The sequence below is a fragment of the Microtus pennsylvanicus genome, chromosome 11, assembly GCF_037038515.1.
Source record: "Microtus pennsylvanicus isolate mMicPen1 chromosome 11, mMicPen1.hap1, whole genome shotgun sequence".
Taxonomy (NCBI): domain Eukaryota; kingdom Metazoa; phylum Chordata; class Mammalia; order Rodentia; family Cricetidae; genus Microtus; species Microtus pennsylvanicus.
Window position 1 is genome coordinate 48,112,861 of NC_134589.1, and position 25,742 is coordinate 48,138,602.

The 25,742-nt window shown below is 51.7% G+C and overlaps 2 protein-coding genes across 3 annotated transcripts in view; both read right to left on the bottom strand.

Annotated features, from left to right (window-relative positions):
- Positions 1–2,868: 2,868 nt before the first annotated feature.
- Positions 2,869–17,156, bottom strand: P2rx1 (purinergic receptor P2X 1). The gene is made up of 12 exons (XM_075991736.1): positions 16,787–17,156; positions 8,565–8,712; positions 8,238–8,309; positions 7,772–7,841; positions 7,491–7,587; positions 7,126–7,206; positions 6,749–6,890; positions 4,808–4,935; positions 4,404–4,494; positions 3,975–4,040; positions 3,498–3,599; positions 2,869–3,351 (listed from the first exon to the last, which is right to left on the bottom strand). The coding sequence occupies exons 1-12, from the start codon at positions 16,921–16,923 to the stop codon at positions 3,286–3,288; spliced, it is 1,200 nt and encodes a 399-aa protein (XP_075847851.1). The 5' UTR covers positions 16,924–17,156; the 3' UTR covers positions 2,869–3,285.
- A 6,266-nt stretch (positions 17,157–23,422) lies between these two features.
- The window catches only part of Atp2a3 (ATPase sarcoplasmic/endoplasmic reticulum Ca2+ transporting 3), a 31,858-nt gene continuing 29,538 nt past the window's right edge, over positions 23,423–25,742 (bottom strand). Inside the window, exon 21 of one of the 2 annotated variants that reach the window (XM_075991737.1) lies at positions 23,423–24,787. In XM_075991737.1, the coding sequence (XP_075847852.1) occupies positions 24,768–24,787 (20 nt within the window). In that variant the 3' untranslated portion in view covers positions 23,423–24,767. The remainder of the gene's footprint in view (positions 24,788–25,742) is intronic. The other variant, XM_075991738.1, reaches the window with a different exon arrangement.

Below are 25,742 nucleotides of genomic sequence, written 5' to 3' on the forward strand. Positions count from 1 at the left end.
AGTGCTCTTAATCACTGAGCCATCTCTCCAGCCCCCCGAGGAGGCAGTTTTGAGGGTCTTCAAGGGTCACAGTCATAAGCAGAGCCACGGGAAGGATGAAGCAGATCAACTAAAACAAGGCCAAGAGCAAAACACTTGTCCCAAGGAGGATCAAAATTCTGACCTGCGCAACAAAAATCTCACACAGAAGCCTTGAGAAACAGTTCTGGGTGGATATGATGGCTCTACTCAGATGAGGCTCCTTCCACCCCCTGCACCAGCTAGCTCTGGAGATGGCCTTTGCCCTCGTGGTTCCGAATGGGGGTTAGAGCTCCAGTTATCACATACACATCCCAGGTTTTCGAATGGAGACAAACAACAAGGTTTTGGATGGAGAAGAACAACAAAGGATCAGCACTAACTATTTTTAAAATTATTTATTCTATGTGGATAAATGCTTTGCCTGCATGTATGTATGTATGTATGTGCGCCTGTGTGTGCCTGTGTGCTGGGAACTGAACCTGGGTCTTCTGCAAGAACAGCTCTTGTTCAGATTTTGTCACATGACCAGACCCAATTGCAAGAGGTAGAACATGGGAATGCAACCTCCATTATAGGCAGCCACGTGCCCAACCATGGAGCAAGTGTTGTACCACCAAGACTATGTATGTATATGTGCATGTGTATCCAGAGACAACGAGTGCTCGTGTGTACCGGGCACTGTCCTGGGCACTTCACTTACATCTCTCTTACCCCAACCCTAGCAGAGGTTGCAGTATTCCTAAGGCACAGGAGACTCTTGGAGAAAGGCCACTTGCCAAGGACAATGGGTGAGCTATGTGAGCGCTGCAAGACGCCTTCTTCCACAACACTCCAGGCCTGCCAGGAAGTCAGGAAAGGCTGCACCGGGCACCACTATAAGGAATCTTTGAAAAATGTTCAACACAAGCCCAAGGGTCCCTGTGGAGTTCACATCAAGGACTCTGCTAGTGACCTTAGCAAGGGCATCTGCAAGTGATGGGGGTGGAGGCTAGTTGCAGACAAGGATGAACTGGTCTTTCTGGAAGGGTGGCAGTGAAGAGGGAGTAGGCTGGTCTGCAGCAGAACCTGAGCCAGAGGGAGGCAAGAGACGAAAACACGCAGGCCACAGGGTGAGAGAGAGGACGCCACCCTGGCTGGAGGTATTTGGGCTGGTTGGATCCTTTTTTTCTGCCACTCAGGAGGAAAGAGACAGGAGCCACAGGCTTTGGGGGCTGGGAAAGAGGAGGGTGGAAGGTTCTTGTCTGGGGAAGGTGGCAGAAAGCCAAGGTCTGAGAGAACAACTGGCCCATGTTGTCCCTCTGCTAGCCACTGGCTTCATACAGCTATTTTGGTGAATTAAAAGTAAGAACTAGATATGGAGCCGAATCCCTATAATTCTAGCATTTGAGAAGCTAAAACAAGAGGATTGTGAATTTCAGATCCGCTTGAGCCACATAACAAGGCACTGTTTAAAAAACATTAAAAAGGCTGGGTGGTGGTGGTGCATGCCTTTAACCTCAGCACTCGGGAGGCAGAGGCAGGTAGATCTCTGTGAGTTCGAGGTCAGCCTGGTCTATAAGAGCTAGTGCCAGGACAGGTTCCAAAGCTACAGAGAAACCCTATCTCAAAAAACAAAGCAAAACAACAAAAAACATTAAAAAGTGAAATGACTCCAAGTGTTTATTGGCTCCCTCAGCAAGTGGCCACCACACTGAACAGTACAGATCCATCAGTATAAGAAACTGCCGTTCAGAAATTGTGCCATTCAACCTGGTCTAGACAGAGCAAGGCAGGGGTACTCAGAGCCCCTGGCTGGCTGTGAGCCCAGGCTAGAAGGCATGTACACATGGGTCCTTCCCCCCTCTCCAGCCACAAGCCTCCCTTCCTTTGTGGAAATGCCCCCAAATCTCACCCCTGGACAACAAGCTCCTCTCTCAGCCTTATTTGCTTCTGGGGTGCTCAACTGCTCTGCAGCCAGGAGAAGAGCTTCCTCGGGATTTGGAAGAGTGCTGGTGCCCTGTCCTGTGTGGAGACGGGGCTCAGGGACTGCTGTGAGCCCCCTGACCCAGCTGGGCTCAGGCACCCCTCACCAGCCTGCCCACAGGGATCTCAGAAGCTCAGCTCAACTGTGTGTCTCACAGGTGAGCACTCTGATCTTCAAAAGGGTTTGAAAGGAAAGCAAAGAAGACAGAAATTTGTCCTCATTTCTTTTTTTATTGTGCCCCACCCCTTGCCTCCTCAGCCTTCATGTTCTAACCAAGCCGGGCAAGCCGTGGAAGCTGGGCTGGGCCACAGGCAAGGAGCCAGGATTCATCGGGCTTACACCTCCACCCGAGGTAGCTGAGTAAGGTTCTGTGACTGGCAGGGCTGTCCTGGCCTGACTCCCCCAGTAAGGAGCATTGTCCCATGGGGGTGACACTGTATGGAGACCATGTGTCTCTGCCTGGGGGTGTAGGTGTGTTCCGATGGCTGCACTTGCAGTACCCAAGCTGTTCCAACCCACAGCGGGGGCGGAGAGTTGTATGTGCAGGGGGCGTGTGCACCTGGGGACTTGTGAATTCCTGTGTGGCACACTACACGCTTTGCTGGGGGTGTTTGAGCCCCTGCTCAGTGCCTACACCTGCCGGTTGGTGCTGACCCAAGGCTGATTGGGAGCGTAAGAGCCAGAAAGCTCCAGGAGAGCCATTCTTAAGCCTCAGGCACAAAGTGGCCCGTGTCTCTGTTTTTAGGTGGGATGTGTGCCAGGCACCTGCACGGTTGCTGAGCCTCCCGGGGAATTCCTTTGGAACGTCTTTCAATGGAAAGCATCCTCTACTGTCCAGTTTGGTAGCCGTGGGCCACATGTGTCCACTTAGGTCACCTGAGGCATTATTTTTATCATATTTTAATTAATTTAAGTTCAAATGGTCACATCTGGCTAATGGCTTCCACATGGAAGAGCACAAATCTAGGCAGGTGAGGCCCTGAGATGGACAGGGAGAGCCCGAGACGTCGTCACAAAGCTAGGGTATAGGTGTGTGCGGAGCCCAACCATATGGACCCAGAGTGGCTGAAACTGGAGGGGGCATCCCTCAGGAGGGGAAGTGTGGAATTGGGCCCAGAGCTCTGAATTACAGTGTCTTGCCCATCTCCACTCTGAACTGGGGGGGGGGGAGGAGGGAGGAAGGGGCAACTTGGTGTCTGTCTGGTAGGAAAGCCCCTGGGAATGGTCTCTGCCCTGGCTCGAAGCCTCCGGCCCTAGCCGGAAGCCACACACTGAGTCAAGTCCAGAACCCAAGGCTGAGGTCAGGAGGTCCTCATGTTCTCCTGCAGGCCCAGAGTGGAGCTGGTGGCCGCTGGGTCACGTTCACCCTGTGTATGCAATGTGGGAATGCAAGTCAGGCCCCAGAAGTCCCGGCCTGCAGCGCCAAGTCCTGCAGGACAGAGCCTGCCAATGCAGACGCACAAGCTTGAGGTCTTTGAAGAGTCCTGCTCAAGAAGTTCAGAAGTTCTCTTACCTCCCCAGGCCCCATGTCCTCGGCGTACTTGAACTTCTTCTGCTTGTAGTAGTGCCTCTTGGGCAGGATGTGGAGCAACAAGAGGTCACAAAGAACTGTGGCCTAAGGACAGGGAGAGCAGGGGTGGAGAATGGGAATCTAGGGCAGATATCGACCCTCCATATCGACTTTCCATATCCCACAGTGGTCCCTGCTGACTGTGGTCCTGGCTGAATCCTGCCACTCCAGACCCCAGTTTCCTGAAGACAGGATAAGGTGCTCCAAACCCCTCCTGGGACCAAGTCAGCCCCACCCCACCTCTCTCTTACCTCTGAGCCTCAGTTTCCCCAGGTACACGGTAGGTCTAGGGTGGTGGGGAAAGCAGCTGCTGCCTCAATAATGATAGGTACCTATGGTCTTATTTTGGGGTTCTGCTACTGAATGTAGAAGAAGAGAGGCTAAAACCCAGCACAGCAAACATGTGCGCCCAGCACTTACCACTCCGAAGATGCCAATCCCAGAGCCGATAGTAGTCATAGTAGGGATGATGTCAAACTTCCCGGCCTGGTGGCAGGGCCCAGGGGAGAACCAGGTCAACAGAAGGGACCCAGCTAGAAAAGGTCAAGCCCTGCCCCCTCAACTCTAAAGTCTCCCCATTGTCTGTGGTCCAGGGCTCTGGCTCTCCCAAGAGCCAGCTGCTGGTCAGTAAACCTGGGCTTTGTCCCTGGCTTTGCTTCCCCGGACCCAAGGAGATGGTAGGGGAGCCACGTTAGTGGCTCAAAGCCGGGACAGAGCCACCCCCCATGTCCATGGTCATTTGAAGCAGATCTCTGGACACAACCATCTCGTTCCACTTTGTGTCTGTAACAACAGACATCCAAAGCAGGAAGGTGCCTTGGCGGCCGTCCCTTCCTATGGAACACCTACCTTACCATTCACAAGGATGTCAAAACGAATCCCAAACACCTTGAAGAGATGACGACGGTTTGTCCCATTCTGTACAAAATGCCTGGCAAACCTGGGCAAGGGGTGGTAGGAGACGGTGGTAAAGCCATCTTGAGTGCCAGAGTGTTAGGAAGAGGTCCTCCAGCATTGCCCAAGGAGAATGACTAAGTCTCCTTCCACTCAGCCCTTTCCTGACTCCCACCAGGCAGACCTCCAAGGAGTCAAGACCTAGGGCTGGGGAACTCAAGCCTTTAAGGTCTTGTTTCCTGATGGCTTCCTATTTGACAACTCACACAGGATGGATGCCATCTAGGGTCCTCTGGTCCCCTCTGGGAACATTTGTCGACCTCTGGCATTCCAGAAATAGGCAGGAGACTGTCGGGTACCTGAAGTTGAAGCCTGGAGACAGATTTTTCTCCCCATACAGCCCATGGAACTGGTAGATGGGTTTGCAGTGCCGCACGTGCCAATCCAGGTCACACTCCCAGTCGATGGTGATGCCAACCACCCCACCCTGCCAAGGACACAAGCACACAAGGTCTGGGCTCAGGATTATAAAACTCCTGTCTAAATGGGCAAGATGGCTTCATGAGTTTAAAAGAGCAAACAAGCAAACAACAACAACAACAACAAAACTGTCTCACAGTTGGTGCCTGCACTCTCTTTGAAAAATTGTTTGACATTATTTATTAATTTTGTGTGTCGATATATTCATCCTTGTGTACAGTATGACTTTGGAGGGCAGAGGACACCTTGCAAGGGTAGACTTTCTCCTTCTGTAGGACCAGGGAGTAAACTCAAATCATTAGGCTATCAAGTGCTTTTAACTGCTGAGCCATCTCTCCAGTTCCTTAGTTTCTTGAGATTGGGCATTACTGTGTAGCCTAGGCTGGCCTTGAACTCCTTATCCTCCTGCGTCTGCCTCCTGTGTGCTGGGATCGCAGGTGTGTGCTAGCACACCTGGCTTGTCACATGTGTATTCTGCGTGCTTACTTATTGACCTCTCTCCTCTGAGACGGACTGTCAGGTCCAAGGGGACAGAGCCATGTGGCTCTCGTCACCGTTTCTCAGTTCCTGGCTCAAGTCACAGTGGTGTGGGAGACAAGCAAGCAGCCTTTGAACTAGAGTGACCTGTGCCATCTGGGAAGAAAACACTTCAGAAAGTGAAGTGAGGCAGGGAACAGGACAGGTGGGAGACTCAGGCCAAGAGAGGAGAGGTGATCAGAGAAGTGGGCAGGGAGCTGAGCGGCTCAGCGTGGAGGCAGGAACAGAGATCCCCACACTCAGTGGGTAAGGGCAGGTGTGGGTTCTAGAAACAGGGTGCATTGTAAATCCTGATGACCCTATAGGGTCAGATGGAGGCGTGAACACCCACATTTAACCACTGTCTGGCTGCTTCCACCTCCATGTAGCTCTGCAAAGCAAACACCTGCAGACTTCTGCCATACACAAGTGTGTCGTGAATAGGGCTTGTTGGTGACCTCACAGAAAAGAAGCGGGTTGCCATGCCCGCATAGGCAGCTGCAGGAGCAAGCACAAGAAGGACCCGGCAAGCACAGGATGTAGAGTGCCCCGTGCCAGGCAGAGCTGAAGCGCTAACTTGCAGGTGGGTGCTCGCTTGAGCCTCACAGCACCGTCACGGGAATGGCGCTATCAGTGGAGTTCTGAGACCCGCTGAACTAAGGAACCCATCTGAGGACACACTCTGGCTGGGAGGCAGAGCAGGATTTGGATCCAGAGTCTTGCAAAGGGACTGCGGTCTTGGAATCCAGGGACACGTAAAGCCCTGAGTTCCATCCCCACCACAGGAAAACACGAAGTAGCTAGGTGAATTTTAGGCTATGGTACAGCTCGGGGCTAGGGGATACTACTGAACGGGCATGAGGCCCATCCTCAGCAGAAAAACTAATTAAAAAATAAACTGGGCATGGTGACACACTCCTGTGCTCTTCATTATGTAGGCAGATGCAGGGGGATTAGGAGTTTGGGGCTAATCTAGGCTACAGAGGGAGACCCTGACTCCAAACAACAAAAAGGAAGAGAGGGGAGAAGAAGGAAAGGAGGGCGGTAGGAAGGAAGGTGGAGGGGAAGGAAGGAGGGAGGGAAGGACTACTAAGCATCCAGATAATGCTGTCTGCCCACATCTCTTTATTTTTAACACCTCCTCCATGGCAGAATCAGACCGGGCCCTGCAGAGGACCCCCAGGGGCTCTGGTACACACACGGCCTGTGCCAGGGAGGTTTGGGAGGCAGGATGGGGCTGGCAGGCATGTATTATGACCCTGAGCTGTACTCTCCTTTCTGGCACAACCCCATCCCGTCCTTACATTCACAGCCAGGCTGCGGAAGTCCTGGCCTGACTCTTGCACCACATATCCAAGGCTGAAGACTGGGCACAGTGGATGCAGGGTCTTGTGGTAGAGGCATTTCTTCATGTAGGTGTTATTCACCTCCTCCACCAGGTTGCGCCTGTGTGGAAGGCATGGGTAGCAGCCTTGTGCCAGCTGGGAGGGTGCTCACTCCACTCAGCTCCAGGGACCCTCAAGAATTCTAGAATATCCCCCCTCCCAAACCGTCAGCCTTCAGGAGGTCTGCCAAGGCTGCTGCCTCCCGAGGGCAAGCAGCTGGGATGGAGGGAGGCTGTACTGAGAGCGGCTGCAGCTGCTTCAAGCCACCTGCACCTCTGCCTTCCTTTCCCACGAACCTGTTGACCTTGAAGCGTGGAAAGCTGATGCTGTTCTTGATGAAGAGGGTGAAGTTCTCAGCCTCACGGAGAAGAGCAGGTCTGGGGGAAACAGCACTCGCTCAGTGCCCCTCCACAAGAGTGTTTGCATGGCTGAAAGGGCTTGGCATATTGCAGGGAACACAGGAGCTCCCCTGTAGCATGCATTGATGTGGGGTGGCCACACTCCAGATGGCCGCATCTTACAGGGAGACTCTTTGGCCTGGGCCACGTGGATAGGGTGAGGGATGGGATCAGAAATATAAAGAACCCATTCTTGCCAGATACAGATGTCCGTGGGTCAGGACCCTATCTCTAGCTCCCTGGAAGGACAGAACATCAGTTACCTTGGGATCTTGTCATCCACCTCCACAGGACACCAGCCAAAGATCTCACAGGTCTTCACCGTGCTATTGAAGGGCACGCATTTGCCTGTGCGAATGCCTGTAGCAAGAGAGCAGCCTCTGGAGTCCCACCGCATGGTGGACTTCTGCAGCATGGGAGCCGAGAGCCAGGATGAGAGCAGGATAGACGCTCTTGGTGGGGAACAGTTTGGAGAGATGTGGAGCACAGAGAGGCAGACACAGGCAATGTGGTTGTGGAGGTGACAGGAAGGGGCTGGTCTTACCTTGGGCCTTCCTTTCTGCTTTTCCCGGAGTGCACCCATTGTCCTCCCGGCATATGCCACCTTCTGGGTTCTGGGGGATGGGAGAAGTGCTGGCCCCAGGCCCTGTGATGTGGTCCTAGGGAGGACCCTCCCCTGCCCCCACCCCCAGGGCCACAGTGTAGACATGGAGCAAAATCTCAGATTCTGTGACAGACCCCTGCTCCCAGCCTCCTTCTCCCACACTTATCCTAGGTTTCTGTCCAGTTGCGGAGTGCTGGTGTCTGCTGGCAGGGGACTGGAGGTTGGGACAGAGAGGCACAATGCCCAGCAATGGCACTAACAGTGGCTGACGGTTATTTTGTGTGACTCTCTGTCTAACATTGCATCATAACCTCTTCAGAAAGCCCGTCCCACATCACCACCAAGGCCCAAGGGATTCCATCACGTTATCTCCCCTGTGGGTCCAGGAGAGGGGCGGAGTCCTCACCTCTGCACAGTAGCCTTGAGCCTGCTGAGGGGTCATGATGAAGTTGGTCATAACTACAAAGGAGCTGTCACCCTGGAAGTGAAGGGCAGGAAGATGACAGGCAGAGTTGGTAGAACAGTCCCAAGCACCTAAACACTGCCCCAACTGGGCTCTGGAGCCCACCTGACGCCCAGCAGACACCATATCCCATGGCATCACTGTGAAGGGAAAGAACTAGTCTCAGTAAGGGAGACTGAGGCCCAGAGAGCAAGAAGCTGGCCTGGCCCTTCAGGGAGCCTTGAGCCACGGCTTATAGGAGGGAGGATGGTGCAGGCCTGAGCCACTCACCTGGGCTGGGAAGACATAGTCAGCCACGTCCCAGACCTGGGGTCCCAGGCCCTGGAGCTGGGTCACAGCCAGGCCCTTGAGCTTTACAGACACACTGCTGATGAGGCCTCCTGAAGTCTGGTATCCCTTTTCATAGACGAACACCCACCTGTCGGGTCCAGGGAGGACAGGGGAGTTAGGATTCTGTACAGTGTTGGGCAGGGCATCCAAGGATACAAGTGGTTGTGAGAGTCTCTGTCCTTTCTGGCATCCTCTGGACCACCTCTTGTTCTCTGATATGTTTCCGAGCTTTGGTTCCCAAGTAGTTTCCGGGAGGCGGGACAGCCTTGCCTGTCGCCCCCTGCTGGCCTGTGTCTAAATTACCACCACTGTAACTCCGCCATGGAGGCCAGTCCATGCAGCTACTGACTGACTGTCCCTCCTAATCCTCCCGCCCCCCAGAGCTGTATGTCAGGGCCAACGGGCCAGTTCTTGACCCCAGTGCTCCTTCCCAACACCCCATTTCTTCCCACACAACTTCCAGCAAAGTGTGAAGACTGCCCGGGAGTCTGGCTTTGGCTCCCAGCAAGCCCTGCTCCTCAGTGCTGAGGTTTGGAGTGGGTCCTTCCTCTTCCTTATCTATAAAACGGGAACAACATTAGCACTTGTTTATGCTAAGCGAGTTCATGCAGAGAAGTTGCTTAGGCTGTGGGCTGGCACCTAGCAAAAGCTGCGTAGAATTTGTCTGTCATTACTGGGTAGAAAGCGGGAAGGAGAACAGTGGGGATGAGAGAGAAGCCAGGATTTGGGGCTAAAGGTCATAACCTTCCCTCCTGCAGCCTCCAGCCCCCTCCCTCAGGCTGCTGTGTTCGTGGCTCAGGTTTAATCCAGGAAGTTCAGAGGGACTGACCTCATTCCCAGGGATGGGCATATGGCCAAGGCATGTCAATCAATATCCTGCCTTTCTAGCAGAAATAATGAGTCTAATTGCCAGTAGAAGAGTGTCGATAGCAAAGCCAGATTCTTTTATTCCTGGGATTTACTAGGAAAGAAACTTCCACTGTGCTGGGTGGCTAAGCAAGGAGGCTGTGAGGTCAACACTGTCGTGAGGCATTTTTGCCATCTCTAAGGACCAGCCTGAGGATGGAGCCAGGAGACGGAGAGTACCAGATTCCTAACCATGTTGCTGCAGCCCTTTGGGGGAGGAAAAACAAAATTCTGGGCTTTACTAGAACATGAGCCAATGAAGTCCCTTCCATTGTGAAAACGAGCTTAGGTTTCATGTCTGTTGCTTACACTGGCAGTTTTGTGTCTCACATCTCTCCAGCGGTAGCCTCTTCCTTTAGAAGAAACTGTTGGAGTAGATTCAAGGTGTGTTGCCCACTGGCACGTGAACCGCAGCCCTCCCCAGGGAGAAGACCGTAGGTGAATATGCTCTGCTCCCTCCGTCCTCTGCCTTACCTAGACAACGATCACCAAGCCACCTCCTCTGGGGACAAGGTTCTCCAAGCCTTAGTCCCAGAGTCACTGTCACTCCCCTGTCCTGGGTCACAGGGAAGGAGCCCTGTTGCAACTTTAAGCCTCTCCCCTCCGAAAGCCTGCTTTGGAACCTGTCCCTCTTCCAAGCCAAAGTGTGGTCACTGCTGCCCCCTGCAGCCCACAAACAGCAACAGGCCAGCACAACAAAGGTCTAAGTTCTGACGCTGCCCGCTGGGAACCCCTCAGGGAGTTCTCCATCCCCACGGTCCTTTTCTGCAGTCACGCCTCTGTCATGTACCCCAGCTTAAAGGGGCTACTATGGAAGAGGGACTTGTTGCTATGGAGGAGGGATTTGTTACTATGGAGGAGGGGCTTGTTGCACACTCTGAGCCCCCTCCCCCACAAGCCACGGGTTTCCTCTTCACACCTCCATCCTCAGAACCTCAGTTTCTCTTTGCCCAATAGCAACAGGTCACACAATAGGTAGAGAAACTAAAGTCCGCGCACACTCCCCTCCTAAAGGTCAGAAGTCAAACAGGGGCGATCCAGGGCTGGAGGCCTCCCTGCAGACCCAGGGTTGTACAGTGCTGGGTGTGTCTCCCCAGAGTTCCTCTCCTGCCTCAGCTGTGGGTTGGGATCGATACAATTTCTGGGCTGTGTCTGCCCTTGGGGCTTCTGGTCTTGGCAGGTCAATAGGAAATGTCAAATCTGGTATTTTTGACCTCTGCCCTGGTAATAATAGCTTTGGCATGCCAGCAGCAGGCCTGTCATTCCAAAGCCATGTCTTTTTTAAAAAAAGATTTTATTTTTAACTGTGTATGTATGTGTTGTGGGGTGGTGGAGTTGAGCACTTGACTATAGATAGCCATGAAGACCAAGAGAAGACATTGAATCTAGCGGAGTCAGAATTATAGGCGAGTATGAGCTGCCTGCCTGACTTAGCTGCTGGGAACTGAACTTAGTACACACTCTTAACTACTGAGCATCTTCCCCAAAGCCATGTCTTAACCTGGTCTTATGGTTCCTACTCTGGGAAGGCCATCAAAGAGGTCTGAGGTCAAAGACACCAGCATCTTCTGAGGCCCCTCCTCTTCTAGGGATGACCCTTACCAGTCTCTTCACCTCCCCTGGGACTCCCTCTCCAGTGGTCCCTGGGAAAGGGACACACAGTGAAGTGGCCATGTTTAAGTACTAGACTCGCCTTTCGCCACATGTATGACTTCAGACTAGAGACTGAACTCTGAGCCCCAACTTTCTCGGTTAAACAGAGGATTCCCCACTCAACAAATCCTTAACAAGGTTGTGTACTCAAGACACATAAACATGAAAATCTCTCATCAAATCCTCCCTGTTCCCCTGGGAGGGCAGAGCTCTGGGTGAGCTGTCACAGGTACACTTGTGTCAAGATCCCCCTCCACATCAGTGGTCTGCCTCTACAACCCAGCCCTATACATTCAGTTAGCCACTCAATCAACACGTGTGCATCAAGCCCATCTTTGGAGTCGGTCATTGTTCTCAACACTAAAACGACAGAAGTGAGCAAACCCTAGGAGCCTGTCCTCAAGAAGTCTGAACAGACTGCTGGCATCTCTGGTTGCTTGGTGTGCTGGTTGATACTGTCACCTTGTTTGCATCTGGAGTCACCTGGGAGACTCACCTCAGGACATGCCCACAGAGAGTTAACCAAGAGGGGAAGTTAACTCAGAATGAGAAGTGCCTTTCAACAGGCCAGAGATAAGGAGGTCAGAGGAAAAGCTGTGTGGTCTGCCTGCCTTCACTTCCTCCTGGAGTCTGTGTCTACTTCCGCAGCTGCTGCCACCCTGATGAAGGCTTTATCAGACCCCAGCTTCTTTGGTTTTCTAATGTGAGCCAAGGACTAGTGACCCTCCAGGAATCTTCCAGTACCCCAGTACCACACTGGAACCCTTGAGGTATTTAGTTTCATGGACTGGTCAGCTATCAGATTCACATTCTCTTCAGCATGTAGATGGCCATGGTTACACTACCTGACCTGTATCTAGTGTGTAGTGACTCCCCCACCTTTTTTTGTTGTTTTTTGAGACAGGGTTTCTCTATGTAATGGTCCCGGATGTCCTGGAACTCACTCTGTAGACCAGGCTGGCCTCAAACTCAGAGATTCACCTGCTTATGTCTACCGAGTCCTAGGATTAAAGACTTGCACCACCACTGACCTGCTTAGGGACTCTCCTTCTATGCTACACATACTTTCTGTCAGTGCTGTTCCTGTAGAGGACCTTTTCTAGTACAAATCTGGGTACTGAGGAATGGGGCCATTGCTTTGATAAGCCCGATCATGTAAACCTTGGGTCTTTGTGGAAAGTTTAGAGCTGTGGGCTAGAGAAGCCCTTGAATGCTGTAACCAGAGCTTAATAGGCCATTCTGATGGGAATTTAGGAGACAAGAAAGCTAAGAAAAATGCAGACGGTGGGGGGGCCTAGATCAGGAGGTCTCACTGGAACAAAAGCTCTTTCAGGAACTGGGCCATCCGAGTCATTCACGTTATATACTGGCAAAGAATCTGGCCTCATTCTGCCTCTGTCCTGAGAACTTGAATGAGGCGGAATTCAAAAGTAATAAAGCGAATTGTTTGGAGAGGAAGTTGGGTTTGTTGTTTGGGCGGTTTAAGACAAGCTTTTGTACATCCCAGCTTGGCCTCAAACTCACTATGTTGTCGAGGACAACCTTGAGCTTCTGCCTCCACCTGCTGAGTTCTAGGATGCACCTCCTAATGTTTGTGTCTGGGGACCCAAGGCAGGGCGTTGTGCATGCAAATGAACCACATCCCCAGCCCTGGCAGTGGACAGTTCAAGGGATGTTTTACCCAGCAGGGGACATCCACCCTGAATGTGGGCAGCACCAGGCCGCAAACTGAATACCAAGGAGAAAGCAAGTGGAATCTCGTATTCTCTGCTTCCTGACCGTGGAGCCAGGGGAACGGCTACCCCACACTTCTGTTGCCAACACCAGAGCTGCTCCCACCACCAGGCCATCACCATCATGACAGATGTGTCCTCAAACCACGAGCCAAAATAATCTCTTCTACCTTTATCTGCTTTGTCACAGCTACAAGAGAGGTGACCACATATATTTGGGGACCCACATCTGCCTTCCACACCAGACATCTTGAAGGTATCTCCGATTCTATAAAACTGTAGTTCCGCAAAACTTTGAACATGGGATTTCCCTTGACCTGATCCCACTACTAGATATAAGCCTTGGAGAAAAAAAAAAATGTGTCCACCAAAGTACTGGTACACAAACACTCAGGGAAGCCATGCTTCTAGGAGCCAAAAAGTAGAAACAGCCTAAAATGTCCAACCACAGATACTCTAATAAAACGTGATGAATCAACACATGGATTATTATTTAGTCATAAAAGCATTGGGTTACACATTACAACAAACATGGCAAGTAAAAGAAGCCAGATGTGTGCTGGAAGGTGATGGTGCTCGCCTTTAATCGCAGCACTTAGGAGGCAGAGGCAGTGGATCTCTGTGAGTTCAAGACCAGCCTGGTCTATGAGAGCTAGTTCCAGGACAGCGAGGACTGTTACACAGAGAAACCTTGTCCTGAAAAACCATAAAAAGGAAAAAAAAGCCAGATACAAAAAAGGCTCATGGTGTATGGTTCTATTTATAGGAAATACTCAGAACAGGCAAGGCAAGTTGTAAGGAGGAGAAAGTGGGCTGATTGCTAAGGGATACAATGTTTCTTTTTAGAGTGATGGAAATGTAATCAGAAGTGATAATAATTATGCAACCTTGTGAATAATAATGACCACAAACTTGTGAGGTTTTGTTTGTTTTGAGACAGTATCATCTTGTACTCCAGACTGGCTTGGAACTCACCATGTTGCCCAAGTTAACCTGGAATTCATGAGATGATTGCCCCAGACTACTGAGTTCTGGGATTATAGGTATATAATCCACCTAGCGTGCCTGATCCAGTCAGAATTGTGTGTGTGTCTGTGTGTGTGTAGCTCAATGGTAGAGAGTGCTCAAGGCCTTGGGTCTAATCTCTAGCATCAAATAAATAAAAGACAAGTTAATGAAAAGAGTAGATATTAAGGTATTTGAAGTCAGCCTCATGTAAGTTCCAGTCACCAGTGAAAAAATTAAACCGAAGCCAGGCATGGTAGTATACACTTTTAATCCAAGCACTTGGGAGGCAGATGCAGGTGGATGTCTGTGAGTTTGAGGCCAGCTTGGTCTACATAATGAGTTCCAGAAGAGCCAGGGATATGTAGAGAGACCTTGTCTCAGAAAACAAGCAAATAAAAAATTCAACTTGACCAATTCTTTTTTTTTTTCAACTGGGTCTCCTGTCTCTCTCTGGCCCACTTGAAATCACACAACAGAGTTCGTTTCCTTTGTCCCCTCTGCTTTCCAGTAAGAGGTTTAGACTAGTCTGTCTCATAGATCGACCCCTCCAATTGGAGCATTTCATCTGTGACTTCACCTCAATCCGGGTCATCAGAGGCTCTGCCTTCTGGAATTTCTTACTTCCCCCTTGCCTCAGATTTATAGGAAGAACATGACCAATAGAGACCACGGCCCAAGCTTCCCTTCTCTAAGCCCATTCCAGGTCTTGGCATCTCAGCCTGTCTGTCTGTGCTTTCGTCACCTGTCCCTCTCCACCTACATGCTGCCCATTACCATCGTGGGCTTCCCTGTCTGGTGCCCAGAGACTGAATCTCTTGATCGCCTCTCTCCGCCCACCCCCAGCCTCCCATCTTCCCTGCCGCACCCACCAGACCAGACAATCAGACAAACATCTAGGAAAGAGGAGGATCCTTAGAGCAAAACCCTTCCCTTCACAAAGAAGAGCCTGGTCCCCTCCAACTGCTGTCCTATGTTAACAATTGGGAAACTGGGAGTCTTATCTGTCGGGGGTCAGTGTAGCATCAGGCAGGAGCCAGACGAGGGCGACAGAGACAGATGAGCTACAGCCAGAGCTAGTAAGAGCTCCAGTGGGCAGGGAAGCCTGGGTTTGGGGACCTGGAGACCTTGCCTTGGGCTCTGCTGTATGAATCGGGCATTTTAGTGAGACTAGTTACAACCGTCATCTCTGTTACCCTCACCCCTCACACCAACAAGGGATACATCCACTTGAAAATGATGGATCATCTTGGGCCAGAAGAAAGGAAAGAAGGAGGGGTGAGGTTCCTGTCACTGGAGGTACTTATCATAGCTGGGGGGCAGTTGGGACTCATCTTACAGCAGGGCTGGGGTAGGTTGACTGCCCCTTCTATTCTGACAGCTAGGAACTGTTCACAGCTACGGCTCTGAAAACACAGTAGAGAATCCTTGGGCCCTGAGAAGGGATAAACCTTTTTGGTCTCCCTAGGTGAGGCTGAGCCTGAGTAGCGACTTCTCTTTCCTGGAGGAAGTAGAAATAAGTTAACGGTGGACTTTAAGGCTCCTTTTGTGCTCAACACGGGGCCAGTGGTGCCCATTAGGAAGCGCCTTAGAAACTTTGTTGGGGTGGGAAGGGAGAGAGCAGAGCAAAGCCCCAGGGCTAAGGCTGATTTGCCCTGTGACCTGGAAGCTCCAGGGCTCCTCTCCGGGCTTTAGTTTTCCTCTCAAGCTTGACCAAATTGATTTGTGAGCAAGAAGGGGACAGAGCCCGAAAAGCAACAGAAGGGTCCTGGCCTTGGCTACATCTGGCCCGCTTTGAATCTTAGGGGACCAATGGCAGAATAAAAGCTGTTCTGGGTGCTAGACACCCCCAAGGGGCCAACATTACATGGGTAACTCTTCGGGCCCTTAGTCTCAATCTCCCAAATGGGAATGTACAGAGACCACACAGCATAGCCAGGGCGGGGTGCTGGGTGTTGGCAGGCTCTCATCAGAGTCCAACCCTTTTAGTGACCCCAGGGCCTCTAGGGGCTCTTTTTAGCATGACTGTGAGTAAACACGATGCCCTATACATGTGATGCTTCAGGCACCTAGCTACCTCACACCCAGGGCAGACAGGGACACAGCCATATGCATGCACATCCAGCAACAGGTGCAAAAAGTCATTGGTACATGCTTAGACATATAGGACATGGGTAGGATACAGGTGCATCCACATGACACCGTGACATTAGCCCACACAACGCACATGTACAGGCAAGATCTGCCAGGTCTGTTAGCTTCCAAGACAACCAGACTGAATTTTAAAATGTGGCCTTTGCATGGTTCCCAGGCTAACCAGTTGGCTGACCCTGTGCCCAGGAAGGAGATGCCACACTTGAGAACGGAGGCTACCTCCTGCTTCAAGCATCCATCTAGTTGCTGAGTGTTCAGAATCCACGGGTCTTTCAGGTCCCAGATTCCTGGATACCCCAGCTTGTCCCTCATTCAGACTGGAGAGACGGGAGCAGAGCCTATCTTCTGGCTAGTAAAAAGGGTGTTGCCTTGTCTCACTGGCTGCGTGTGGGAAGCTGGAGGTGAAAGGGGCTCTTGCAGTACGCACCACTCGCTCACTGACTGGAAAGGACCCTTCCCAATGTCTCTTCCTCAGAACCCACAACGGCATTGCCTGTTGTTCACCATGCACCCAGAGCAGTGTGTCCCACCCGCCTCAGTGTCTCCGTCTTGACAGTAGGATAAAGGGCCTATTCTTTACTGATAGCATGGAGGCTCATCAGGAGGGCTCTCCAGGAGAGACAAGGGACTAGTCAGTACCCCCGAGCTCAGAGGATTGGCACATGTAGAGGACTGGTGCCCAAAGGGGGTGAGGAGGACACTTAGACTCACCCAATGACGTAGACCAGAACCACCAACTGGATCAGACGGAAAATGACCCCCACCTTCTTGTTTCGCACCAGCACCATCCGGGGAGTGTCATACTCAAAGAAGAAGGCTGACAGCTCGTCCTGCAGCCGCCGTGCCATGGTGGGCCAGGAGGGGCCCACACGGCCTCTGTGGTCAACGGCAGGCCAGCATTTGTCTCCACAGCTATAGCAGTGGAGTGACTGGAGACTTCTCAGTCCCTTAAGAACAGAGCACAGGGCAGGTGGGGCCGGAGGCCGGGAGGCAGGGGTTAGTTGGTGGGTCTGGGTTGGGAGGGAAAACCCTGGGTGATCAGAACAGCTTTTGGTTGCTGGCAGGCAGTGGAGTACTGGCCAGTGGTGCCCGTGAAATAAATTCCCAAAGATAGACAGAGGCGGAGCCAGTGGGGCCACTCAGGCCCAGCCCCACTGCCCCTCTAGGCTCCGCCTGGGCCCCCTCTGAGCCTCCGGAAACAGGAGCTACTGGCCGGAAACCACCACGGCTACCAGTCACAGGGGAGAGATAAAGCCACAGGCTACCCCCACTTTGAGAACTTGACAGGACAGAACTGGGGGGTCTGGCCAGGACCTGGGGTGAAATTCCTCAGAACCCCACCTCCATCCTCACAGCTATAGTCAGAGTAGGCAGCTCAGTCCTAGGGACCTGTAGAGATGGGCAGAAGTCGATATCAGGTCCTGTAGCCTAGAACCGCCCTTGGACGCCGATGTCCACCAGTCCCTTCAAATCCAAGCCTGGCTTACAACCATTAACTCCAGCATCAGCCTGGCTTCTCCACCTTCAGCCTTTCTCTCCCTCTATCCAGCCTGCTTGACTGTACCTCCTGATACCACTCCCACCCCGTCCCTGCCACCAGAAAGGGCATGGAGGTTGATATCTAGATAAGACTAGGGTCACACATCTCTACGGAGTATTAAGGCAGCTGGGAAAGCCTAATATTTGCAGCTTTGCTACTTGTTGAGAGCTTGGGGACAATGTAAGTCTTTCCTTACAGAGTGAAGTCCTTAGGGGATGGGTCCCAGCAACCCCAGAGACAGAATTTGAAACCACTGTTGAGTTCGGGGTGCAGGTCCATCCAGTGCAACCCTCGCCTTCCTCAATAGTAACCCAGACACTGAGCATAGGGGTCCCAAGACCCAGGCCTGAGGCTAGCTCATCTCACTCTGGGCCTACAAAAGAACCTTTTGAAACACAGACCTCCTTGGTAACCTTCACTGGACTACACCCCAGGCCAAGTCCACCCTAAGTACTGATTAACAATCTTCTTCCTCATAAGCTACTTGGAGGAAGCAAACAGCCCTGAGCAGGGCTCCAAGCCCCTGTGCAAGCAGGGCTGCTTTCTGGGCGCCCTGTCCCAGCACCCAGGATCAATCCCTCACTCTTGAATAGAACACACACACACACACACACACACACACACACACACACACACACACCATTGACATTCCAGTAGGAACTCTTACAACTGTCTGACGCCACTGTCAGGGTGGTGAGAACCACATCCTTCATTGATTTTTTTTTTTTTCCTCTAAGGAGCCAGAGCGCAGCGGGCTCCTTGACCTTGTCTTGACCCCAAACAAAAGGGCCTGTCCCTCTCCCAGCTGATTTTCTGACTTCACGTCCAGCTGTTGGAAGAGGAGCCCTAGGAGAGGGACCACTGTGATAGAAGTGGGTGGGTCTGAAACTGAGCCATACCTGTACCCTCCTCCGTGGCACCCACACCAAATGAGGGAGAAGAGAAAGGATGGACAGAAGACAGGAAGAGAAAGGAAGTCATTGTCCTGCAGTCATTGGCTGCTTCATGCCACCGCCACCTTCTCCCTCCTCATCTTCCTCACCTCACTTCTTCCTCCCTTCTCTCTCTCCTTCTCCTCTTTCTCCCCATTCTCCTTTCTCTTCCTCTTCTTCTTCCACTTCCTTTTCTTCCTCTCCCTTCTCACCCCATGCCCATTATAGCTTGCTGGACAGACTGTTGGGGCTGCATCTGCTACAGCCTGGGCATGAGCCCTGGCTCTCTGGAAATATGACAGAGAGGACCATTTGAAGGTACTAGAAGACCCAAGATGGGGTCAAGGACACAACTTAATTTTTCCTTCTTTACTTTTCTTTTTAAAAAATGTTTTTGGATAGAGTTTCTCTATGCAATGGCTTTGGCTGTCCTGGAACTTGCACTGTAGACCAGGCTGGCCTCAAACTCACAAACAACTGCCTGCCTCTGCCTCCTGGGTGCTGGGATTAAAGTTGTAAGCCATCACGGCCCAGCATAACCTTCTTTTCTTGATAATAACCCTGCAAAAGTGAACTAACCACATGAGACTATAGGGTGGGCTCAGGAGTGCATGCATGAAGACGTGAGTTCGAATCCCACCACTTGTGGGGGCTCAGCAGCTGCATCTGTAATACCAGGGCTGGGCAGGTGGAGATAGGCAGACCCCTAGCCCTAGAGCTCATTGGCCAGCCATCAAAGCTCAATCCGTGTGCTCTAGGTTCAATGAAAAAAACCTGTTTCAAAAAATAAGATGGCGAGCCACTGAGGAAGACATTTGATGTTGACTTGCGGTCTCCACATGCACACACACACATCTGCACACACGCACATGCACACACGGCAAATGTCTCTTGCACTGGCTCACTCTTAGGGAACAGACACCTGTGGCCCTAGCCTTTGTAGGCACAGGTAGGTAGAACAGATGTCAGAATGCCACCTAATGGAGTTTACCAGCCTTTTCTTCACCATGGCCCTGTAAAGCAGATAGCAGAAGGCCCATTATACAGATGCAGAATCCAAGGCTCTGGAAGTTGAACACCTGGTCAAAGGTCATGGAACAAGTAGTTCTTGAGTTTGCTTGTGGCTGGAAGAGAGGCTCCCCAAAGTCTAAAGCCTTGGCCCAGGTCCCACCCAAAGACTCCAGCACTTAAGATCTGCCAGTCCTGCCTTATAAGCCAAAAGGATGTGTGGCCAGCTCTGGTTCTGGGCCGGGCCTTCTAGGGAGACATGGCCCTGCTGCCAAGGACTCGGCCCCAGGACAACCTCCCCTGCTTGGCTAAATTTAGCACTCTGTGGGTATGGAGGGGGCCAGTGCCCATCCTGGAGTCACTGCCCAAGCCCGGAGGGCAGCCTGAGTCCTCAACAGGGTGGGTGGCATCGATTCCAACTTGTATCTTTACACACTCAGGGTACCAAAGTCTTATTCCTGGCAATCTGACTCTCACACTGTATGGGTCTGCCCTGATGTCCTCAGAGAGTCACCCCAACATCCAACAGCCCCTCCAATGCTATTGGAACAGAGCTCTTGACCTAGCAGTCAAGGGGAGGTCTATGGCGAAGGTTGGGTATCAGCCATGGCCCCAAGGGCTGGCTTTTCCTCACTGTCTAAATTTTCCAGACCTCTTCCCTCCCACTGTGGGCCATGACCAGGCTGACTTCTGTCCTTCAGTGTCCAAGGCATCACGATCTGCTAGTCCACTGCCATTCTTTTTGGGTCTTTCCCCTCAGACCTCTTCTGTCTGGTGGTAAGGGGCTTCTGGCTGATGTAGGTCCCTCTCTTCAACACTAAGCATTCATTCAAGAGGCTTGTTTTTTTGACACTTCTCAAGGCTGTGACAGAGGCAGCCATAGGTAGCACGGGTCCACTTACCTCTTCTTATTACCTATTATTCTAAAATATAAATAAACATTTATTATATCTTCTTATTCTTATTTATTTAAGATATAGTTTTTTTACATCTCAGACTGACCTCGAATTTGCCATGCAATGGGAATGACTTTGAACTTTGGATCCTCCTGCCTCCACTTCTGAAGTGCTGGGATTCTGGACAAATACCACCAAGGCCAGTTTATGTGGAGATGGAGATCACAAACCCAGGGTGTTGTGCATGCCAGACAAGCATTCTACCAGCCACGCTACACCTCTGGCTTCTTTTCTTTCTTTCTTTCTTTCTTTCTTTCTTTCTTTCTTTCTTTCTTTCTTTCTTTCATTTCTGTCTTCCTTCCTTCCTCCCTTCCTCCCTTCCTCCCTTCCTTCCTTCCTACCTTTCTTTCTTTTTAAATAAAACCAAGTTGAGGTGAAATTCACTTTTTTTTTGTTTCCACTTTTGACAGTTTGATGAGTCCTGACAAATACATGTAGTTACTTTCTGACCCATCATTCTAGAAGGGTGCCTCCTGATTCCTCCCACTTAGGTTTTTTGAGACAGTGTTTCTCTGTGTTGTCCTGGCTGTCCTGGAAGTCACCCTGCAGAACAGGCTGGCCTCAAACTCAGAGATCTTCCTGCTTCTGCCTCCTCAGTGCTGGGACTAACAGTGTGCACCACGGGCTCCTCCTTGCCCTTTGCAGCCTCTCTTTCCCCAGCACCTATATCCAGCAATCACTGATCTGTGGTTGTTTAGATTTGTCCTGCCTTCTGTGGAAGTCCATGGAGGTGCAAGCACATAGGCTGAGCTTTTAGTGCCTTGTCTCTTTCATCCAACACAAAGATAATTTCTTTATTTATTTGAGACAGGATTTCACTTTGTAGTCCAGGCTGGCCCAGACCTTGCTGCGATGCTCCTGCCCCAGACTCTCTAGTGCTGAGATTTTTAGAAGGGCGCCACCATGGCTGACTTATCACAATGGTTTTAAGCTACCTATGTGGTTCTATATGTGTGTGGTCATGTATGCCTTTGCTGCTGAAGATGTCCTGTTGTGCAGACATATCACAGATGGTCCGTCCATCTATAGAAGGACTCCGTAGTCTGCAGCACGCAGCCTTTTGGGCTCCGGTCTCTGATGTCCACATTCCCTTCCCTACTGTCTTTCATTTTCCTCTTCCACGTCACATAACATAGCTCCATCCTGCTCCCTCCCCCTCGTAGAAGGGGCCTGGAGAGCACAAAGTCCTGGTTCTCAGAGAAGCAAGGGGACCCAGGGGCATCTTGGCAGCTGCCACCTTGGAGCCAGAGAGGAGTATGCTGGGATTGCCTGGGAATTCCCTCCTGGGTGAGGTGAGGAAACCTTTCTGTTTAGCTTGGCTGCCCAGCCTTGGATTGTAGACTCCATGCTGTGTGCTGGACAGAGATGGATTTGGGTAAGCCCTGGTGGGGGTAGAGGCCACCATGCCCTAGGGATTGTGGGAGACGCTGGAGTCACACACCTCCTCTGTGAGTTCCCTTGGGGTTTAGGCTATCTCATTCCCACACCCAGAAAGACAGCGCCTCCAACGGGTTCCTCATCTGATAGCTGGAGCCTCTGCCCTCAGCCTCTCCATGGCATGGGGCTTGTTTAAGACCCTAGGAGAGGAGCGCTGGGTTTTATATTTGAGAGGCCTTACAGATGTCTGTGTGGTCAAGAATACTTCTAACTATTCTGCTGGAAAGTTAAACCCTTGTGAGTTCCTCAGGGTGTGAGCTGTGAGCTGTCTCCTCTGTCACAACTAGCTTCACGGATGTGACTTGGATCAGCACTGGGCCCACATGTAGAGAATCCCTGAACTAGGCACTGAAATTCCGGGTTTCTTCCTTCCCCAACACTAGGGTCTCAGACTCCTCTACCTCCTTGGGCTTTAGTTTGTTTGTTTTTGCTTGGTTTTTGTTTTTGTTTTTTGAGACAGGGTTTCTCTGTAGTTTTGGAGCCTGTCCTGGAACTAGCTCTTGTAGACCAGGCTGGCCTCAAACTGACAGAGATCTGCCTGCCTCTGCCTCCTGAGTGCTGGGATTAAAGGTGTGTACCACCACTTCCCAGCCTTAAGTCCTTTTCTTTTCTTTCTTTCTTTCTTTCTTTCTTTCTTTCTTTCTTTCTTTCTCTTTTTTCTTTTTTTGGTGTACCTTCGGCTTTTAAAATTTGTTTTATTCTTGCTGGCTGGAGCCCAGCCCAGTTCAGTGAGTAATTTGGGGGTCCCAGGTTTTCACTTTGCAATGGGTTCTGTAAATGATGCAGTCAGTCCTGCCTATAACTGTCATTCCCTTACAACAGGGCCCAGGTATCTGGGTCTCCATCCCAGGACAGCCAGATAGAGGATAAATGCTAATCCTTCATGGTGAGCCTTCTCTAGAGACATGGCTAGTCCCTTCCTACAGCTGCCTCCCAGGATCACCTGCAGAAGCTGGTTCATATTAGGCACCATTACAGAGACACCCCGGGGTGGTGGGAGCTGAGGAAAGTGGTAGAAACCGTTGAGGTGAGATAGATTGCTGGAGGCCTGAGGGGATAAAAACATAGCAGGCAAGAAAGCCCAGGGAAAGTAACAGGGCAGGCATTTGCCAGGGATTCTGAGGTGCATGGGCTCCTGAAATGCAGGCTCCAGGCCCAGCTCTGTCTCATCCTACCCCAGCTCCTCTTCCCTGGAGGTGACATATTAATCATAAAATACATGATTAAACTATTGAGCACTGCCAACCAGCAGAGCAAGAAGCAGGCTCAGGCTCACCCCATTTCTGCCATTGGGGTGTGGCTCTGGTCTTGTGATTCTAACTTAGTGTTTCTCAAAGCCCCATCTTCGAGTAAGAGATGAACCCTGGCAATGTGGGGATCCCAGACATGGACTTTGCTGGGTTCTGGGTGGATGGGTCCCTGGTCGCCACAGAGATAGGAGCCCACCGTTCAGACAAGATGCCGACAGCTCCAATCCCCCAGACACACGTTTTATTTCTCTACCAGGAAGCATGTCGGCAGGTGGGCACAGGGCTCCGTTCAGGTCAAGCCATCCCTCCAACTCTGTTTCTCTCTGAGGCCCCTCCAGAAACCTGCCAGAGGGGAGGGAGGACGTGCAAGAGAGTAGGCTACCAAACACGGAGTTCATCTGTCGGCAAGGCAGGCTGAGGGGGCTTTTGGTACTGGAAGTCAGGACAGTGATGTGAATCTTGATTGACATATAAAATAATCACATTGTTCACACTCAAGGAAGAGCTAACTCACGCAGACAGGCACTTACTCTGTTTTCTGTGACACCTAGCTAGTTTTTGTCAAAGGAGCAACAGCAGAGTTGAGAGGAACAACAACGACAGCAACAACAAAAACCGAGTAACACCAAAATCAGTTCATCTGATAGATCCCCGTGAGATGCTTTCTTTCGGTGGGGAGGTAGGGCTAGGCAGTCCCTCTTGGAGCATCCATCCTAGTGACGACTCTTTGACTCAAATACGTACAGTGGGAAGAGAGGGACAAAGAGTAATGCCAGGGGTCCAAAAGACTCAGAATCACCCAGCCCTGCAGCGAGCGGCATGGCCCCACACCAGGCTGTGTGGCAGGACAAGCTGACATAGACCCAGGGATGTCTGGAGTCTCAGGCACCAGGGACATGGACAGTGAGAGGTGGGAATAGGGTTGAGCCCAGTCAGTCAGCCCAGGCTGGTCCAGCCCCTCCTCCTGCTTCTCGTATTCCTATCTGTCTGTGATGCTTCAACTCCCTGGAGCCGGCACATATATAAACAGACACAGGCTCCCGCTCTCAGGAGTGGACTTGGTGGAGGCAGAGCCAAGTGGAAGGGGCTGCCCCTTCTTCTGAGCACAGCTGGGCCCAGATGGTCCCCTCTGACTTCTCCTTCCCACAGCTGATCAGGCTCCAGACCCAAACTAAGCAAGGGGTCAGAGTCTGTAAGAAGGCCCCCATGAGCCCTCCATCAGGGCAGAGGCACTAGTGACCAAGCGAACTAAGTGAGCAAAGGCCCAGCCTCCAAGCAGGGGAAAGGTTGCAGAGCTGTGGAGGAGTGTGTGATGGCCCTGCAGCCAGCTCTGGCTTCTTAGCCGCCCCTTCTGGGCTCAATTTCTGGGCCAGAGCTGGAGGGAGGGATGGAAATGGAGGCAGGAACCTGGGACTGGGCCTAGAGGTGGTCATTCTTTCAGGCCTGTCATGTCCAGCAGGGTCCAGTAGACAGGTGGCTGAGTGTGGTGGCAGGGGTGGGAACTGGGATGAACGCCTGGACGATATCAGTCCGATGGCCATACTGAAGACTCCTCTCTGATCCCAGGACTTACTTCGGGTCCTTTTTTTCTGGAGGAAAAAATAATATGAGAAATCATATTAAGATGAGGAGTGAGATATGTAGGGTGCCCTTTCAGCCCCCCCTTCAGCCTCTCGCCCTCCATTTCTCCAGGGCCAGCCCCCACTTGCCATGGCCTGGAACCTTCCATACCTGGTCTATCCCCAGCCTCACTGAGCCCCATCCCCAGGAATCCAGGTGCTCTCTGTGTGTCCCACAATACTCTCAGAGAAAACACTCATATTTCTTTGTTTGGAAAATGTTCCCATCACTGTCCCGTCCATAAGCAGGGGATCTTCCTTGCCTCCTCCCCATCCCACACGATCTGATTTCAACTGAACATGCTCAAGCTGCCTTTTACCTTTGCAGCCCATACAAGGACTAAGGGGCCAACTCCAGTCCGCCTTGCCTGAATACCTCCCATCTACTGCTGGCATCACACAAAACCCCCAATCTGGCCCCGTCATCCTTCGTGTAGCTCCACTGTCCTTAGATGAATTCTGGGTCCACCTTGTACCTTGGACTCTCCCAGACCCATCCCCTCTCAGCTTCTCCATCCCAGCCTGCAGCTTCCTGACAGTCACTCAGTCACACCTGAGTAGCGCCAAGGGTGGAGAGAGAGGACCCCCCCAGTCCCAAGGCTGACCCTAGATCCACAATTCTCCTCAGGACACATCCTCGTAAATCACAGAGAAACCACAAGCGTCAGGCCTCAGTAAAACTTCCCTAAAAGGCCACTCAGCTGGCTTGGGAACGTAAAGGGTCCCCTCTCTCACCCCCGCCCTGCCCAGCGTTAGGAGGCCCAAGGGATTGTGGCCGCCTGCCGGCTCAAGGCAGAGCCGGCTGGACTTCAGCAAGCACATCACTCCCCAGGGGCAGCCACAGGTGCCCAGCCCAGGTCCCTCCTGAAGACTCGTGGTCACTCAAATAAAACTTCCTCGAGACCATGGTGGTCACCATTTCAGG